Source organism: Mixophyes fleayi, chromosome 1 (assembly GCF_038048845.1).
Source record: "Mixophyes fleayi isolate aMixFle1 chromosome 1, aMixFle1.hap1, whole genome shotgun sequence".
Classification (NCBI taxonomy): domain Eukaryota; kingdom Metazoa; phylum Chordata; class Amphibia; order Anura; family Limnodynastidae; genus Mixophyes; species Mixophyes fleayi.
The window spans coordinates 158677916-158698673 of record NC_134402.1 but is presented as its reverse complement, the minus strand read 5'-3'; the positions used below and the strand labels follow the sequence as shown (position 1 = coordinate 158698673).

Genomic DNA, 20758 nt, shown 5'->3' with positions numbered 1-20758 from the left:
GACATCTTTTTGTACGATACGGACATTTATTGTAAGTCAGAAATGCGGGAAGTAAAAACGTATATCAGCTGCTTATATGGTGCGTTCCCTGCACTGTGAACAGTACTTAATTTTGATGTACACCGTAAGCAGTGGAGAGACTCGTCTCTTAAAATAAATGTTTAATGACTAAGGTACTTCAAGTACTGCTCAACTATTAACTTAAGGTTTTCACTACTGAATGGGACAGTTATTTAATATTTAATAGAGGTTTTTATGTGATTTTGTCAATTTTTTCCAGTTCCTATTTGCACCTTATAGAGATATAAAGTGACCTATGTTGTCTCTCTTCTATTCTGTGCTCTGAATTTAATATTTATGTTTTATTTGTATTAATTTTTTAAGAGGTTTTTGGTTTCTTCTGATATTTTATTGATTACATATACTATATCTGATTAATATTTAGTGAAAGCTGCAATAATAAGTAGGAGAGATAGCGCCATAGCATTTGCTCACTCTTGATGCCATGGCTTTTAGCTACACCCTTGTATAGCAAATTGAAATTGATTGCTGCATTTAACATAAATGATATAATGCACAGCTAAACAATTTTCCTGATTGGCAGCTATGTAAGCTATATTTATTTCTATTATGTTTCTAAAACTTTGCTCACATCCGAAGAAGCACAATATCATTATTTTGTTTTCCAGAAGATCAATGTAAACACACCATAATTGCTTATGTCATCTTTTGTTTTAGAAATAATAATTACAGATACTTAGTCAAACAGTTTATTGAATGGGATCCTAAAACCTCCCATTGCTTTCTACTAAGTAACTTGACAGCTGTTTGTTTTTAACATTATAAGCCAAGGGTTCACAATTCTGTTCATGTTTGGAAAGCATACAGATGTCAAAACAGTATTTTGTTGTTTTATAGTAATGACACAAAAGTGATTTTATTTCATCACAATAAAGTCAATATAGCAATGCATTAATAAAGGTATTGGATCTGTATGTATTTTATGTCTATAAATTGAGGCACTGGCTAATTTAATATTTAATAGAGGTTTTATGTAATTTTCTCTATTTTCTCTATTTTTTCCAGTTCTTATGTGCACCTTATGTGCACACTGCGTAACTACTATACAATTCTCATAAACACATTTGATTGTAATAAATTGCCTTACCAGGAAACGTTACACTGACAGATGGACTTTGTTCACTCAGTCACTGCAATCCGTTGTCTTGTACAGATTCATATACTGAATACAATATCCAAACTCTAATATCAGAAGGCTTAAATGAACATCTAGAATTTAGATATAGATAGGGGAACTTATGTTTATTTATACTACATTATTACTTTATATTGTTTTATTTGTATTGGGATGTACTTTATTTTATTTTATTTTCAGTCATTTGGTATAGTTTAGTACTTTCTATAATAATATTTATTGTCCACCACACCACTGTACTGGAGGTCAATTTCTATCATATACTTAACCGCATATCTATCTATATTAAACTTATTCCCTTTTTTTATTTTATTTATATATACACTGTTCTGACTGTTCTGACAATATGGGGTTGAGAGTTCAGTTCCCCTTTAGAATGGTATAATTTTTAGCAATATATTTCCCTGTTAACTAAATACTTTTTTTGTTTGCAATACATCCCATTAAGTTTATGTGTTGAGATAATTCTCTCGAGATTTATAATACAAAATAATTGTTTTTTGGTTTCTTAAATCACATATTGAGATGTAAATAAAAATACAAGAATGGTCCAATTAATTCTAATTGGATAATCACTGAGCTTAAGCTACATACTTATAATGTGAATTATATATGAATATGAGAAATCTTTGAACATATGATTTACTGCAATGCCAGCTATTTTTCTTCATATGTAAGTTATATCCATTACTGTAACATTATTATGAGCTGTGGCTCAACTGATATATACCAGGTGCTGAGAACACAGGGTTGGGAGTACAATCCCCCACAAGAATGAATTAGTTTTGTAGTGAGTTTTTGCTAAATAGAGGATTTCTTCGGTTAAAATGTAAATTTATTTTAAAAGTCTCTACAGTAAGACTCCATATAGATAGCTGTGTTTGATAGTGGATTTTAGTCCCTCTCTTCTCTTCTCTTTATTTATACATTTCATGTGATCTCCCGGATAACTATATAAATAGTGTCCGATTACAGTTTGTTTTTAAGACAATATCGATTTTAAGTTTTGGACTTTTAATACAAGATATACATGTATACAAGAAGCATTTAAATGAGAGAGTCTTTGAAATTACATATATATATTATATATATATATTATATATATATATATATATATATATATATATATATATATATATAGAAAAAGAAAATATCAGGCTGTTAATTAGTAACACCAGCTTCTAATTAACACAAGCAGGCTCTATAAATACCTACAGGAATTACTACTCACTATGTTTGAAAAAGTTGACCACAGAGCTGACGAAACGCGTTAGGTCGAACAGGAAGACTCTTCTTATTGTTTTTGATTTATGAAGTTAACGGAGGAATAATATTTATTATCCTTCTCCTCATTTGGATTCCAACACAGCGGATATATTGGATTAAGAATACACAGATATTGCATCTATATTGGATACGATCGGGGCCACATTGAGCGGAACTTACACACAGGTGCTCCTGTGTAAGAGCACAGCTATCATCGCTGCCCTTATACATCATTCATAGAAGATCCATTTAGATGTTATACAGGACTATAATCTATATCATCACCAGCGAACATATTGGATCAAGAGTACACATTTAGTATATCTACAGTGGATATGATCGGGGCTTTATTTGAGCGGAACTACATACAGGTGACCTTATGAAAGAGCACAGCTAACCCAGCTGCCCTCACATACCATTTATAGATGATCCGATTAAATGTTATACGGGATCACATATTACTACATCATAAGCTGAGACAGTGTATTCTGATGCCATCGCAAGAGGGAAGGAAATACGTGGAGACTGAGTAAGAGACACATTGTGTCTATCCTCTTATATACATCAGACACTTTGTGTCCATTTTTCATATATATCTGCTACAGACTTATTTTTTACTTTTTACTTTTTATTTTTAATTATTTTTTCTGTTTAGTATTTTTTAATCTTTATTTTTTACTTTTTGTATTTTGATATATGAGCTCCAACGAGATATCTATTCTGACTATCATATAGAGGTACCACAAGTAGACAAACCATCATACATCCTTTAAATACTTTTGTCTACCCTAACATGATACCTATATAACTCTATTTGGTATTTGTGGAATTCTCAGTGTACTGGCCAGAAACTCTTTTTTACATTGTATTTCAGGTTATATCATGTTTTTACTGTAATACACCATTGTTACCATTTTTATTACTATGCTTATTAATAAATCATAAGTACACAATATGCGCCATCCATTAGTATTTTGTAACATAGATATTTTGTGGCGCATCCCATATGTTTTTTTGCATACACATTGGTTTATCACTTTTTGAGCTTTTCAACCTCATTGGGGATAGCGACTGATATATTTATACACATATTTATAATTGTACCGTTTACAGGTTGAAGCATAGTGGTTACACTTTTTGTATATACAATATACAAGGTAGGGTAATGGGTTCTAAGTCCATATCAGAGCATAGTCCTAACATAATAAATTGCAGATTGCAATTGTCTGGATAGCTTTTGCACCATGTGTGTAGATATCTCAAAGATGCAATTGCAAATATTATAGGAAATAGTGTTTGCACACCAGAATGTATATAATTTCCAATTGCCTTTGATTCCATTTTTTTTATGTAGCAACAACTCCAGAATTCTGCAGACTACTAAGGAATTCTGAATTCTACTGCTATTAAGTATTTGTTTTCTGGGATGTTAGTGTGCAGGACAAAGAGCTGTCTCTTCAGCAGTAAAAAGTGCAAATACGATTTTATTCACCCCTTTCTTAATTTGTATTTGAAAATTATAGTTTGTTATTTGGCTAGATATTTTGTAAAAGAAATGCATTAACTGCATGATTTTGAGAACTCCAAAAGGTGAATACAATTTTAATGTGCAGGACACAGAGTAGAAATATGGTGGTATCTTATAGGTACCATATGCTAATCTTTTGTAAAAGGATTCTGAATATGCAGGAATCTTAAAATATGGATCCAATGAAAACCTATTAATATGATATTAATAATAATAATAATAATAATATTAATTATAATTATTATTATTATTATTATTATTACTATCACATTTCTCTGAGCTAAAATTGTTTCACTAGACATTTGCAGGCTTATGTGTACATGTGGCAGTAAATAAATGTGTAAATAAACTTCTTTACACAGATGTAGAGGTAAATTAATGCACATCTAATGTATTTGTAATTAATAACAGACATATATGGTTGTTTTAGACAAATGACATCCTGTAAAGGCACCTAATTTGACGACTTCTTACCTGATTTCAAACATTAGACAAGATTAGTTATGTAACCTTTGTGCAGGTACCCATGTAGTTGTCTAGCAATATAATTAAACTAGAAAGTTATAAGTTGATAAAGGGCCAGCAGTGAATTTTGACAGGGCCGTTCTAACTTTGACTTTCACCAAAATATACATATACTTTAGAAGTGACAGTATGGGAATTTAGAAGTGATGATATGGTCAATGTAAGTGAATGGAATTTGATAGTTTTACAATGAAGGCAGTAGGAGAAGTGTCGTTATAACCTTATACAGACGTCCTGCCCTGTAAAAGCCTATAAATCACATTAATCTGCAAACAGGAGCAGATGCAATTGTTTGTTCAGTTATACAAATGGCAATGTGACCTGTTTTTTTTTTTCTCATTTTAATCAGTATATCTAGCCTAAAGGGAGGATTGTAGGCACTGGCAATCCCATTGTGCTTGTCTACGATATATATAGTTAGGTCAGACTAGTATGTCAGATCGGTAAAGGTTTAATTAGTGTGTTGTAGTGTTGGGAATTGTATCTGATGAAATAAATCATGGTTGTTGATGTGGAAATGGCAATCTAATATATAGTAACTGTACTTACATGCTGTAACTAATGAGGCTTGGTATGGAAAGGAAGCTTTAAAAAACATTTCTTAAGCGGCCATTCAGGATCTACCTTCATCTTTAAACAACTCTGTGCTGCTTTTCTTTTTCTGTACCCCAAAGAGCTGAAAGGTTTTGTTTTTTTTTTTCTTTTACTGTGCTTTTGATTTTTAATATAAAGGAACATAATTCACAAATTGGGTGGGCACAGGACATAAAAATAAATGGAGAATAAAGTGAATTTATTAAATGCAGTAAAATACAGAATACATTTAATCACACAGATTGTTTACGAAGACTTAAGGTCTTTTTCACCCGCCTGTACCTTGCATTAACTGTTTACCCACAAACAGGAGCATCACTTTGCTTTTCAAGGCACAATAAACACTTCTTCAGCTGGATATGGTATCCCAGGTATTAATGCTGAAGGGAAGAACCTTATCATACCCTCATACATAATAGGCAAATTTCACATGCAACAGCAAGCACATTGCAATATGAATATACATAATTTAATTTTAAACTTTGTAATCGTTAAAATTTAAAACATTGACATGCATTTATACATATTAGACAGCATTTTTTGTATATAATGATGTTGTTAAAACTATAAAATCATACTGCATGATATCTGAAAACTATAATCACATAAAGTTTTTATATACACACACCTTGTTACAGTTAATTGGTTGAAAAATTCATATTACTAATACCGATATATAGAATATATCCATTAAATGGTTTAAACTAGCTATTATTAATTAATTTATATGAAATTATTAAATTCATGTATGAGGAACTGTTACAATTACTAGGATTTACCTTAGTCAGTATTAGCGCCGGCCTTCCCAGGGCACGGAGTCTAACGGTCCTCCCAGTGTTCTCCAAGAACCGCTGCAAGGCAGGATGGTTTTCGCTGCCGGAGAACCGCAGGTCGCGGCCCCCAGGTTAGCCTGCTGATGTAAGGATATGGCTCTATGAGATGGACAGGCATGTTAGGGCAGAGCAAGCAGGGTAAATAGCAGAAAGTAACTGCACTAACCGTGATATCCTGGAGAATGTAGCGAGAATCCAGATCCCCAGTGCTGGGAGAGTAAGGAGGTGAGTCCGAAGGTTTAGCCGGGTCAGTACACAGGAGTCAGCCGGGTCAGCAGTGCCAGGGATAAGACAGAGAGTAGCCAGAGGACAATAGCCGGGTCAGTACACAAGAGTCAGCCGGGTCAGCAGTGCCAGGGATGAGACAGAGAGTAGCCAGAGGACATAAGCCAAGTCGGTACACAGGAGTAGCCAAAAATACAAGGGAGTAAACAGAGGGAGCAGGAACGAGGAGAGGAAGGTAGGCGCGGGGTAACACTTTGCTCTGACACAGATAGTGTGTCAGAGCAGCTTGAAATAGAAACTTAAATTCCCCGCCCCTAGGTCATGTGACCGCCACCGGAACTACCTGGAAGTGCTGTGCGACGAGAATCGCCGAAGAAAAGCTAAGATTCCTAACAGGAACGAAACTGTTAATCACAGCATACCATACCAGACCTTGGTGTGATCAGAATAATACCATAATTTTACAGACTGAAGACCGCAATCAATATGAGCACGACTAAACTAATACAAGCAGTCAACAAAGCTCTATACAAGCACAAGTTGTTAGACTGCAGGTTAGAAACAACCATAATACCAGAGTACCTAAGTAAAGATATATTTAGCTGATTTGCTAAAAATAATATATAAACCCTAGATAGTATCACCATCTGTTACAACTTATTACTCCTCCAAACATATCAATGTTGATTGAAATTATACCTATCCTAATTAATGCATTGGACTATTATAGGATGATTAGAAAATAATATATGCAAATAATTAAGCGATAAATATACCCACTAGAGCATAAAACAAAATTTAAATTAATTTTAGAATGATCACTGGCATAACCAACCTAAGTAGTATATGCAAGTATTAAAAAACTGTATACATAAAATCTTATTCTGGAGAGTAATATCCCCTGACAATTATAGGCCAGAAGAAATATACTGTATGCATGAAATAAACACAAGGACACAGAAATATATATCATGATAAGAAAAACCTAACCCTTATGAGATTAACTATTTCACACAATATTATGGAATTCTGTTATGACATTGCATTAGATTATATTAAATATGAAAATGAACAGAATGAAAAAGTAAATATATTGTTCAGATGACAGATATAATTAAAAAAATGTAATCTTGACCAAGCATAAGAATGTCTTATAGTATTACAATATTATTCAAGGTACAGAAATACATCTCTGTCATGAAGAGCCAAATAATAGTCTAGTGCAGGAATGTTAATCATGTGTTCACATGAAAAAGTATATGTTTATAAACATAACCATACAATGAAAAACGTAATTATGGTTTTATATATATAATATATATAAGCCTAGCGGCGTGTGTTAGTGTGTGTGTGTGTGTGTGTGTGTGTGTGTGTGTAAAAAAACTATTTTCTCAGAAAGGGCTCATCCAATTGACCTGAAATTTGGTATACTGACATTATTTGACAAACAAATTATAATAGTGAAGTCAGTTAACTTCCATCATCCCCCCTTCCCCTCGTGGGAGGGGTAGTAAAGGCTACATTTACGAGTTGAGGGCTCAAACTCTTGACCGTGATGGTATTTATTTACCAAAGCCTGTGTTTGGTGATTGACAATTGTATGTCGCATTTTCACGAGTAGGGAGAGGCAGTGATGAGAAAGTGCAGGTTATGAATACTGCCCTTCAAGGAAGACTGATTGAGCACAGCGATAAGGTGTTTAGCAGAAAGGTTCGAGAGGTTTTAGAACAGTAAGACAATGGAGATTAAGGATGTGGCGATGAAGATGAAGGATGAGGTGATGGAGAAGAATGATGAGGTGGTGACATGTGGACAAAACCATGTTAAAAAAGGGCGCTTACGTCGGGAAGTAACGCTCTTCCCCTGAGGAGGCCTGGCCTAGCCCCAAATGCATGACAAGAACCTTTTAAACACCTTAAGTAGCTTGATTTGACTAGAATGCACGGGTTAACTTGTATATATATATATATATATATATATATATATATAATATCACTCATTATTACTTATTTTAACTAGTGCGCAGTTTGATTTATATATATATATATATATATATATATATATATATATATATATATATATCTATAATATAAATGTCTAGTGGCATGTGTTAGTCTGTCTGTGTGTGTGTGAAAAAAATAAAACCAAGCTGCAGCGCCACCTGCTGGGCGGAGTTATACACTGACCTACTAAATTCTTAGTGTGTGTGGAAAAAAAAATTCAGAAAGGGCTGAAATTTGGTATACTAAGATGTTTTTAATTTGTTAATTTAATTTGTTAATTGTTAAAAGTGTTTATAAAGATTTAAAAAAAAAATATATATATTTCTTGAAGGAGAAGTGACAGTTGGGAGTGGTTGGTGGTTGCCGGGGGTGACAGTGGGGAGTGGTTGCTGGGGGTGACAGAGTGAGAGGAGTGTGATACTCAGGACCGCTGAGAGAGATCCCTGTGTCTGGATAGACATCTGGATAGATGTGGCGATGAAAATGAAGGATGAGGTGATGGAGAAGAATGATGAGGTGGTGACATGTGGATAAAACCACGTTAAAAAAGGGGCGCTTACGTTGGGAAGTAACGCTCTTCCCCTGAGGAGGCCTGGGCTATGGCCCAAATGCATGACAAGAACCTTTTTAACACCTTAAGTAGCTTGATTTGACTAGAATGCATGAGTATCATGCACGGGTTAGCTTGTATATATATATATAGATAGATATATAGATATATATAGATATATATATAGATATAAATATATATATATATATATATATATATATATATATATGTACATGTATGACCCCTTCATGCAGCCAAAACAGCTCTGAACTGTCAAGGCATGGACTGCACAAGACCTCTGAAGGTGTTTTCTGTGTCTGGCACCAAGACGTTAGCAGCAAATCCTTTATGTTCTGCAAGCTGTGAGGTGGGGCCTCCTTGGCTCGGACTTGTTTTTCAAGCACATCCCAATGATGCTCGATCAGATTGAGATCCGAGGAATTTTGAGGCCAAGTCAGCACCTTCAATTCTTTGTCATGTCCTCAAGCCATTCCTGTACAAGTGTGCAGTGTGGAAGGGTGCATTATCCTGCTGAAAGAGGCCACTGCCATCAGTGAATCACATTACCATGAATGGGTGTACTTGGTCTGCAACAATGTTTAGGTAGCTGGTACTTCTCAAAGTAATATCTACATGAATGCCAGGACCCAAGGTTTCCCAGCAGAACACTTCCCAGGGTATCACACTGCCTCCTCCCACAATGCATCCTTGTGTCATCTCTTCCCCTGGTAATCGATGTACATGCAACCCGCTGTCCATATGATGTAAAAGAAAATATGATTCATCAGACCAGGCTACCTTCTTCCATTGCTCTATGATCCAGTTCTGGTGCTCACATGACCATTGTAGGTGTTTTTGGGGGTCGACAGGGGTCAGCATGGACACTCTGACCAGTCTATTGCAACACAGCCCCAAACGCAGCAATCTGCGATGCTCTGTGTCTTCTGACACCTTTATGTCGGATTGACTATCTCTTCTGTGGGATTGGACCAGATGGGCTAGCCTTAGCTCCCCATGTGCATCAATGAGCCTTGGACACCCATTATCCTGTCCCTGGTTCACCGGTTATTCTTACTTGGACCACTTTTTGTAGGTACTAAACACTGCATACCAGCAACACACCATAGGACCTGCTGTTTTGAAGATGCTCTGACCCAGTCATCTAGCCATCACAATTTGGCCCTTGTCAAAATCGATCAGATCCTTATGCTTTTCCATTTTTCCTGCTTCCAGAACATCAACTTCAAGAACTGACTGTTTACCTGCTGCGTAATATATCCCAACCCATTGACACTTGCCATTCCAATGAGATAATCAACATTATTCACTTCACTTGTCAGTGATTTTAATATTATGGCTGATTGGTATATATATATATATATATATATATATATATATATATATATATATATATATATATATTTATACAGCTATGCACTATTTTATTTTCTGACATCTTCACACACCTTCTTGTCATACACACCATAATCCCATATATAATGTGATGTTACATAATCTATTCTAAGCTCACTACTATATGCCCTGTATGTCACATCACCTTGACTTTGCCTACCTCCACCTCTTTAAGCTCCATTCTTTGCCACGTCCTATTTCTCGGTCTCCATTTTTCTCATAAATAATTTTATCCACAACTTCCACTAATGTTCTGTCACGAGCCGCGGCGGTACTCACAGCCGCCGCGGCTCGCTTCCTACCTGCTCCAGTGTCCCGGCCGTCACCATGACGACCGGGACGTCACTTCCCCTTCCTACCCGGCCGTTGCCAAGGCAACGGCCGGACGCCTGTTACATAGCGCTGCGTCCCGGCGCGGTTGGAAGCCGGGCGCATGCGCAAAAGTGGACACAGCCTGTGGGCTAATTAGGGGAATAGTTACAGGCATTAGCCTGCATCTGGGTGCACCTATCAGGGATTAGCCCTGATTGGTCTGGTACTATGTTCTCGTTAAGTCTGCAGGGGTGCATGTAAGTTTTGATTGGGCCAACTATGTATTTAAGGCAATGAGGTCTGCTGCCTCATTGCCGGTTATAGCGTTCTGTCCTCAGTCCTGCTGCCTGCTTGTGCTATCCATTTAGGTTCCTGTTACCTTAGATTTGACCACCCGTGTTTGACCCCTGCTTGTTATTGGACCTTTGAGCCTTCTCTTCTGACCCTGACCTTTTGCCTGGAATTCGGATTTCGCTTCTCTGCCTGTGAGTTTGACCCTTTTGCTTGCCCTTGGATATTGCTTCTGTGCCTGTGACCTTTGGACCTTGGATTCCTCTTTTACTACAGTTCACCAATCACTCCACTTCTGGGAAACTCCTTTAAGTCAGTATACGCTACTCGACCCTCAGTCGGCCTGCAGCCCAGTCTGTCCCCACCACTAGGGGCTCCAGCGAACACCTGGCCTTCTGAGTAGTTCGCGAGTTTCACTGTACTGACTTGGGAGTTCCTAACATTATAACCGGCCTGGAAGATTGGTATCGTACGGCCATGGACGGAGAGGAGTCAAATCTGTCCCCAGCCCAGATTCTGGCTAACCAGATACAGGCGGTTTCTCAAGTGGTGCAGGCTTTATCCCAGCGCCTGGCAGTCCAAGAAGAGGCTTCCAGAGGCCGGCAGCCCCAGCAAGTTCCCGCTGGTGACACACCGGAGCCTAAGATGAATTTGCCTGACCGATTCTCTGGAAGCAGGCCAGCTTTCCGTAATTTCAAAGAGAGCTGCAAGTTGTACTTTCGTCTGAAACCACGTTCCTCTGGTTTCGAACAACAGAGGGTAGGGATCATCATCTCATTACTCCAGGGCGACCCTCAGTCTTGGGCCTTCTCCTTGCCTTCCACAAGTCCAGCCTTACAGTCTGTGGATGCCTTTTTTCAAGCGTTGGGGTTATTATATGATGACCCGGACAGGGTAGCCTCAGCTGAGGCCCATCTCCGTACGCTAAGGCAGGGACGTCGCTCAGCGGAAGAGTATTGTGCGGAGTTTCGGCGATGGTCCACGGATAGCGCTTGGAACGACCCCGCATTGCGAAGTCAATTCCGCTTAGGACTTACCGAGCAAATTAAGGACTCCTTAGTCCAGTATCCGATATCTGACACGCTGGAGAACCTGATGCAACTTGTCATAAAAATTGATCGTCGGATCAGAGAGAGGAAGGCTGAACGGGAGTCCTCTGTTCCAATGGACGTTTTCACTAGCTCCAACAACAACACTCTGCCCGATTCCTCTGAACCCATGCAATTGGGCGCTTACCGCTTGCCTCCGGAGGAGCGCTCCAGAAGACGCTCACTAGGCCTGTGTATGTATTGTGGTCAGACAGGCCACTTAGTTCGCTCATGTCCCAATAAACCGGGAAACTCCAAAGCCTAAGTGCAGGTGAAGAGGTGCGCTTGGGTTTTCAGATTACCTCTTCAGAAAATTCTTTATTAGTCCCTGGACGTTTAACTTTCCGTGGGAGATCCATGGACCTGAAAGCTTTTCTTGACAGTGGTGCGGCTGGTAATTTCCTGGATATACATTTGGCTCAGACGCTTGATATTCCGCATATCAGGCTAGGATCAAGCATCACCACGTGTGGTTTGGATGGTAACCCCTTGCCTGGGGGACGGATTCTCGCTAGGACTCCAATGGTTCGGTTGACTGTAGGAGTTCTCCATACAGAGGAGCTCTCCTTCTATCTCATTAGTTGTCCCTCTGCTCCTTTGATATTGGGGTATCCCTGGCTTCGCAGTCACAATCCCCTTATCAACTGGGAAAGTGGAGAGATTACTCGTTGGAGTCCCGAGTGTTCCACGTCTTGCTTGAACCTGCCGCTTAGAATCTTACAGCCTAGTCCAGACTTGTTGCCGGTACCCTACCAGGACTTCTCTGATGTGTTCTGCAAAAGAAAAGCTGAGTCCATTCCACCTCATCGGGAGTATGACTGCGCCATTGATTTAGTCCCGGGTTCCAAGTTGCCCAAAGGGCGGTTATACTCCCTGTCCATTCCAGAAACTCAGGCCATGGAGCTATATGTGGAGGAAAACCTGAAAAAAGGATTCATACGTCCTTCTAAATCTCCCGTAGGAGCAGGTTGTTTCTTCGTGTCAAAAAAAGACGGCAGTCTTAGACCGTGCATCGATTTCCGTGGACTGAATAACATCACTATTAAGAATATGTATCCGTTACCATTGATCTCGGTCTTGTTTGATCAATTAAAATCTGCCACTATATTCTCGAAGATTGACCTCAGAGGGGCGTACAATCTTATTCGAATCAGGAAAGGGGATGAATGGAAGACTGCCTTCAATACCCAGTCGGGACATTATGAATATCTCGTGATGCCATTCGGGTTATGCAACGCCCCGGCGGTGTTCCAGGACCTGATCAACGACGTTTTACGAGAGTTCCTGGGTAAAACGGTAGTTGTGTATCTGGATGATATTTTAATCTACTCGGAGTCTTTACTTCAGCACCGTCAGCATGTTCGACAAGTTCTGCTGAAATTGCGGGAACATCACCTTTATGCAAAAAGGGAAAAATGTGAATTTGAGGTGGGCACCGTGTCATTCCTGGGATATATCATCTCCTCAACAGGATTCGCCATGGACCCTGCCAAAGTTCAAGCAATCCAGGATTGGGTCCTCCCGACTAATCTGAAGGCGATTCAGAGGTTCCTCGGATTCGCGAATTATTATCGTAGGTTCATTGACTCTTTTTCCTCATTAGTAGCTCCTATCACTGCTCTCACTCGGAAGGGAGCTAACCCAGCGAAGTGGCCTTCGGAGGCATTGGCGAGTTTCTTGGCACTCAAAGCCGCGTTCATTTCTGCTCCAGTGCTGAGACATCCTGATCCGGAACTTCCATTCATTGTAGAGGTGGACGCTTCTGATATCGGTGCTGGCGCTATCCTTTCTCAAAAAGACCCAAGGAGCAAAAAATTACATCCTTGTGCTTTCTTTTCTAAAAAATTTCTAGCGGCCGAATGTAATTATGATGTCGGCAATCGTGAATTGTTGGCCATTAAGTTGGCACTGGAGGAATGGCGGCATTGGTTAGAGGGAGCTACCCATACCATCACCATCTTCACGGACCATAAAAACCTCCAATACATTCAGACCGCTAAAACTCTAAATCCTAGGCAGGCCCGCTGGGCCCTATTTTTCACCAGATTCAAATTTATTATTACATACCGTCCAGGTTCAAAAAATACTAAGGCCGATTCCTTGTCCCGAAGTTTTTTGGCCCATCATCCTCAGTCTCCGGAACCATTGTCTATTGTTCCTACAACTGCTGTTCATCTTGGTCTCACCCAGGATCTAGGAGCAACCATCCGGCGCTTCCAGAGAATCGCTCCAGTTCAGACACCGGTCAACAAATTATTTGTCCCCGTCCATTTAAGGAAATCTGTTCTCATTGAAGGCCACAACAACTGCTCTGCTGGCCATCCGGGAATCCGTAGGACTATTGAGGTTCTTTCTCGTTGGTTGTGGTGGCCCACCTTGTCAAACGATGTGGAGAATTATGTTCGGGCTTGTCCTGAGTGTGCTAAAAACAAGACCGATAGGAACCGTCCTTCTGGGCTATTGTTACCTTTGCCGGCACCGAGCAGACCTTGGACCCATCTGTCGATGGATTTCATTGTTGACCTACCAGTATCCGCAGGACATAACACCATCCTGGTAGTGGTCGATCGGTTCAGTAAGATGGCACATTTTATATCTTTGCCCAAGCTACCGGATGCCAGGACCCTGGCCACCTTGTTTTTGACGCATATTTTTCGTCTTCATGGGACTCCTGAAGATATAGTATCAGATCGAGGATCCCAGTTTATTGCCCGGTTTTGGAAAGCCTTTTGTAAGTCCATCGGGATCTCTATCAGTCTGTCTTCAGCATATCATCCTCAGTCGAATGGACAGACAGAGAGGACGAACCAAGCTCTGGAACAGTTTTTGCGCATTTATGTGTCTAAATTTCACGACAATTGGTCCTCTCTCCTGCCCTGGGCAGAATTTGCGTACAATAATTCTTGCCATTCTACTATTCACACATCCCCGTTTTTCTGCAACTTCGGGTTTCACCCAAAATCCAATTCTTTTTCTACTACTGTTCCCTGTGGAGATTCCGGAACGCCTGCTTTTACGGCCAGGCTAAGGTCCATTTGGAAAAAGGTGCACGCTGCACTAGGTCAAGCTTCCCGAAAATCCAAGATCTTTGCTGACCGTCACCGTAGACCCTGTTCATTGAAAGTGGGGGATCATGTTTGGTTATCCACACGGAACATCAAGTTGCGGCAACCCTGTAGGAAGCTGGGGCCCCGATACATCGGACCGTTTCCAATTGAGAGGAAAATTAATCCAGTGGCATTTAGATTGAAACTACCCACTTCCTTGAAAATACCTGCGACCTTTCATTGTTCACTTCTAAAGAAAGTCGCTGCTCCCAGCAAGTTTAATCGGTCCCTCTCTAACAGGCCCAGGCCTCTGATGGTGAACGGGGACCACGAATATGTTATTGAAGGAATCCTTGATTCTAGGAGGGTTCAGGGTCAAGTCCAATTCCTCGTTCATTGGAAGGGTTACGGCCCTGAGGAGAGATCTTGGATACCGCAGAGACGTCTGCACGCTGGAAGACTCATTAAGGAATTTTTTAGGAAGTTTCCCACTAAACCTGGATGTCGGGGTTCCTTAACCCCTCCTCAAGGGGGGGGTACTGTCACGAGCCGCGGCGGTACTCACAGCCGCCGCGGCTCGCTTCCTACCTGCTCCAGTGTCCCGGCCGTCACCATGACGACCGGGACGTCACTTGCCCTTCCTACCCGGCCGTTGCCAAGGCAACGGCCGGACGCCTGTTACATAGCGCTGCGTCCCGGCGCTGTTGGAAGCCGGGCGCATGCGCAAAAGTGGACACAGCCTGTGGGCTAATTAGGGGAATAGTTACAGGCATTAGCCTGCATCTGGGTGCACCTATCAGGGATTAGCCCTGATTGGTCTGGTACTATGTTCTCGTTAAGTCTGCAGGGGTGCATGTAAGTTTTGATTGGGCCAACTATGTATTTAAGGCAATGAGGTCTGCTGCCTCATTGCCGGTTATAGCGTTCTGTCCTCAGTCCTGCTGCCTGCTTGTGCTATCCATTTAGGTTCCTGTTACCTTAGATTTGACCACCCGTGTTTGACCCCTGCTTGTTATTGGACCTTTGACCCTTCTCTTCTGACCCTGACCTTTTGCCTGGAATTCGGATTTCGCTTCTCTGCCTGTGAGTTTGACCCTTTTGCTTGCCCTTGGATATTGCTTCTGTGCCTGTGACCTTTGGACCTTGGATTCCTCTTTTACTACAGTTCACCAATCACTCCACTTCTGGGAAACTCCTTTAAGTCAGTATACGCTACTCGACCCTCAGTCGGCCTGCAGCCCAGTCTGTCCCCACCACTAGGGGCTCCAGCGAACACCTGGCCTTCTGAGTAGTTCCCGAGTTTCACTGTACTGACTTGGGAGTTCCTAACATGTTCCCTCTCTACCCCAACTTTTCTTTTCCCCTGTCTTCATTCAGAAAGAATGGAGAAGGAGAAATTGCATGGTGATATAAGAGTACAGAATGGGTTGTAGCAGTGTGGAAATAGCAGAGTGTGAGAAGGGGAAGGGTTGTAGAAGGTTTGAAATCATGAATATGTGGATAGGTAGGCCTGGAGCATGGCAGAGGAATTGAGCTAGTGGGGTGGGAGGGGCAAATGTGATACATAGGGGATATATTATTGATCTAAGAATATATTAATTGAACAGCATTAAATATATATAAGGATAGTAACAAACTGTGTAGTTGTTCCAAATAATAATGAGTGGGAACAAAGAAAAAAAATAGGATAAAGATATAACATAAGATATAAATATTCAGCACAACAACATCACTGATGTTGATCTACAGGACATAAAAGGACCACTTACAGCACTCCACAGTTACGAACAAACAAGTATAATTTTTTTATAGTCTCACTAGGTGGAGGATACAATATTTTGTAGAACACACACATGGATACTCACAGAAATAGCTAAATGCATTATTATACCTTCCTAGATATAAATTATGTTCTTTCATCCATACAATTTTTAAACAAATTGCATTCCCCACATGTTTTGCTATATATTGTTAGATCCTTTTTGTTTTTCCTTTTTCACTAAATGTGTGGCTGTCACATTTATAATCTGCTTTATCAATAGAATCAAGAGTCCAGTACTATATATCTGCCGACCTGCCGACCTTGTACAATTTATTGGTATACATGATGTAGTTTTTGTATTTAATCAATGCAAGATACAAGTTTTAGCATAAGGCTGTAGGTTGTAGTTTTTTTAGGCTGATTTATCACAAAATTTAAATACCTTAAAGATTTAAGAGTGCATTTTTCAGAGAGAACTATAGGGTTTATTGTGTATTTCTCTCACTTGGTACTCAAGCTAGAAATCTTATTAATGTGTGCTTTTTTTCTTTCAGTTTAAATTTACTTTTATTGCAGTAGTATGATGCTTCTTGTCTTTTATTTAAGCGTGTATAAACATTCTCCTGGAAAAAAACCATGCTAAAAAGCAAGGGGTGCAAATTAGTTTATTATTTTGCACATAAGTTAAATACTGTCTGTTTTTTCATGTAGCACACAAATACTTAATAGCTTTATTTTTACACAAATTTAAAGTTGATCTAGAACATGCCCTTCCCCAACTATAAATCTGCTATCACATTTTAAATTTAGCTCCCCCTCCAATGCAATATGGTTTTGCCAAAGTGCAACATTACTCATTTTTTTTTTGCTTTACTTTCCTTAATGATTCAGGCCTCTAATATCTAATGTAAGTAATATTTGATTTGATGAGAAACACGTTTGTATTTGTCATTACAGATTTCGCTGCATTGTTTATCCATTCAAGCAGAAGCTGACCATATCCACAGCCGTTGTTATTATTGCAGTGATCTGGGTTCTGGCCATTGCTATCATGTGCCCATCTGCAGTCATGTCTCATGTTAAAGAAGATAAACACTTTCGAGTTGTTCTTGGCAAAAGCAATCAAACTAATCCCATTTACTGGTGCCGCGAGGATTGGCCTAATCCGCAGATGAGAAAAATATACACAACAGTTCTGTTTTCTAATATCTACCTTGCTCCCCTCTCTCTCATTGTGATTATGTATGCCAGAATTGGCATTACCTTATTTAAGAGTGAACTGAATGTTGAAAGCAAGAACCACCAACAGCAGCGGCATGCTGTTTCCAGAAGGAAGCAAAAAGTTATCAAAATGCTTATTATTATTGCTTTGCTTTTTATTTTGTCTTGGCTACCTTTGTGGACATTGATGATGCTGTCTGACTATGCCTACTTGACCGAACACCAATACCAAGTGATTAATATTTATATTTACCCATTAGCACACTGGCTGGCTTTTTTTAATAGCAGCATCAACCCTATCATTTATGGCTTCTTCAATGAGAACTTCCGCCGTGGTTTCCAGGCTGCCTTTAAACTCCAGCTGTGCTCAGAAGAAATGGAGAGGAGAACCGTGTATTCTCACAGAGCACAGGGCAATGCCATTTTACCAGCAACATCCCAAAACCCTGGACGCCAGGAATCAGCATTTGAAAAACAGAGTAGCAATGATGAGTCAGATAAGCGAAAACCACTTACAAGTGCCAATGACTTAATAATGGAAGACTTGGAAAAGATGTCAAACAACAATGGGATTCAGAGAGACATGGTTTGATGAAATTAGACAAATGTCTTCAGAATAAAATGCATGTGTTGCATTTACGAGAGACCATTTTTAATCTGTATTTATCATGACTCAAAAAACACATGCACACAAACTTACATGCTATGCTGATCAGTGCTATGTTTTTTATATAAAGCTTTGTGTGGCAACCACATTGATGGCCTGTATATAATGTCAGTTGTTATGTATGTAACACCACTTAAGTTATGTATGCAATATGCAAGCAAATGTAAATAAAGCTATTTTTGTGAAGAAAAAAAATGTAAACACTTTCATGGGATTCCATTTTGAAGAAAATTGAGCAAAGCTAATACTACAGAACAGTCTTAATTTTTTCTGACAGAAATCACCAGGGGAAATTTTTGCCTGTGGGGGGGGGGCAAGACTTGACACAGCAGCCTATTAAGAACATTGGAAAACAATGCAGGTTGCCCAATGACCCAGCCCAAGGTAGCCCGCTATGGGACCGGCACATCAGGCCACCTTGCACATCAGGCCAGCCTGCCCCTTGGAATCAGCCATGACAATTGCTGTCAGATTGATATAAACCACCCTCTGACCCAAGATTGGTATACTTACAGTTGTTTTAACCTTGAGACCCTTTTCCTTTGCATAAAAAAACAATGGAGTCTGACCCACTGATTGAAATGAGAGGCAACAACTGACTGGATGGACATGGAAAAGCAGTGATCATTTTCAAAAATACAATTTTCCATTAAAATAAGCAGCATTCAATATAAAAAGCTTTTTTTATGTAGTGAAATGTAGTTATATTGATGGGTAGCCATATTCCAAAACAAAGCAAAGCATAGTACAATAACATTGCAATAACTAAAAAGCAACAATGAATCATTACACAAGTTGAGTGTCAAACATGCAGGGGCGAACGGAGGATTGTCGGGGGGGGGGGGGGGATGTTTCCCCCCCAACCCAAAATAAAAACCACCCCCCGCGAGAGCTAGCAGCTCCGTTTCTTCAGCGCTGTCCTATACAGCAGCCGCGGCGCTGTCTAGGAAGCGTCCGCGGCGGTGCTGTATACACTACAGCACCGCCGCGGACGCTTCTTTGACAGCGCCACGGCTGCTGTATAGGACAGTGCAGCTATAGCGGCCACTTAGCGCAGGGGGGGGGGGTTTCTGGAGACTCAGAAACCCCCCCTGCGTGCGCCACTGACATGTTCACATTGTCTATGATCCTGTATTAATATCTCAGTCTTAATGTAATGCCTATTTCAAACTGCCTCCTTGCACATACAAGCCAAACCTATCAGATATACTACATACTGTAAATAGTTTCCTATAGTGAACAAGTTGGTGTATTCTGTCTGATTCCACTTTAAAATATATTACATTGTGAAGCACAATTTCAAAATAAATGATCTCAGGAAAGTAGCCAAGGTTTTTACTGATCAAATATGAACAGACCGACAGATGAGTTCAGTGTCTGGAAAAGCACTTAATAAGTGAAAACCTCTTACTGAATGAGTTCATAAGGACAAACATTTTATTGAGTGCTAAGTTAAAAAAAGGAATAAAAGTTGCACAATAACAGCATGAAATATGGAGGAAATCTTGTCTTTAAAGCATTAAGGATATACTGGTTTACAGTATAATTTTTTAAAAAAAATAATTTGTTACCTCTATGCAGAAAGTGAGTTTTTTTCTACCATAACGTTTGTGATAGAAGAAAAAATTGCAGTGGGTGCCAGAGAGACTTTAAATACAGCCCCATGCTCGGAAATAGTATCAAATTTATATAAGGCTTTTCTTGTCAGTTTTTGAAGTCTACAAGCGCCAGCATATTCAACCAAGTAACAGCTGCCTGGGTTTTTTGGAACCAGTAGTGCCACATATAAAAATGTTATTATTTTTCTTTATTACCCCAACACCCACTCAGCAGTAGAGGAGCTTCAGTGCTTTCAGACTTGTTAGTTTCAAACCTGTTACATGACATATTTGCATCAGTAAAAGCTTTTCACATACAGTATTTCTCTGTCAGATTTTAGCCCTATGTACTCTATTCAGAATACTTCTTAACATATCTATTCTCCTTTATTATTCTCCAGCTCATACTTGCTTATTTATATACCTGGTGGTATATTTACTAAGCGGTGGTTCCAACAGCCTATTGTTTTTAAAAAGTGATGGCAAACCGCGAAGGATCAGCTGCTTGTCAGAGCCACTGCTTAGTAAATATACCCCCTGGATTCCAGAAGATGCAAAGGACGGGAATACAACTTCAAAGCGGAGGGGTCGGGTGATGGGAATCACATTATTTTGTCTT

General features: G+C 39.7%; 1 protein-coding gene across 1 annotated transcript in view; it reads left to right on the top strand.

Moving 5' to 3' along the window:
• Positions 1 to 18736, top strand: part of NPFFR2 (neuropeptide FF receptor 2) — a 164855-nt gene extending 146119 nt beyond the window's left edge. The window contains exon 4 of the mRNA XM_075189550.1: positions 17611 to 18736. Within this exon, the coding sequence (XP_075045651.1) occupies positions 17611 to 18466 (856 nt within the window). The 3' untranslated portion in view covers positions 18467 to 18736. The remainder of the gene's footprint in view (positions 1 to 17610) is intronic.
• The last annotated feature ends 2022 nt before the right edge of the window (positions 18737 to 20758 follow it).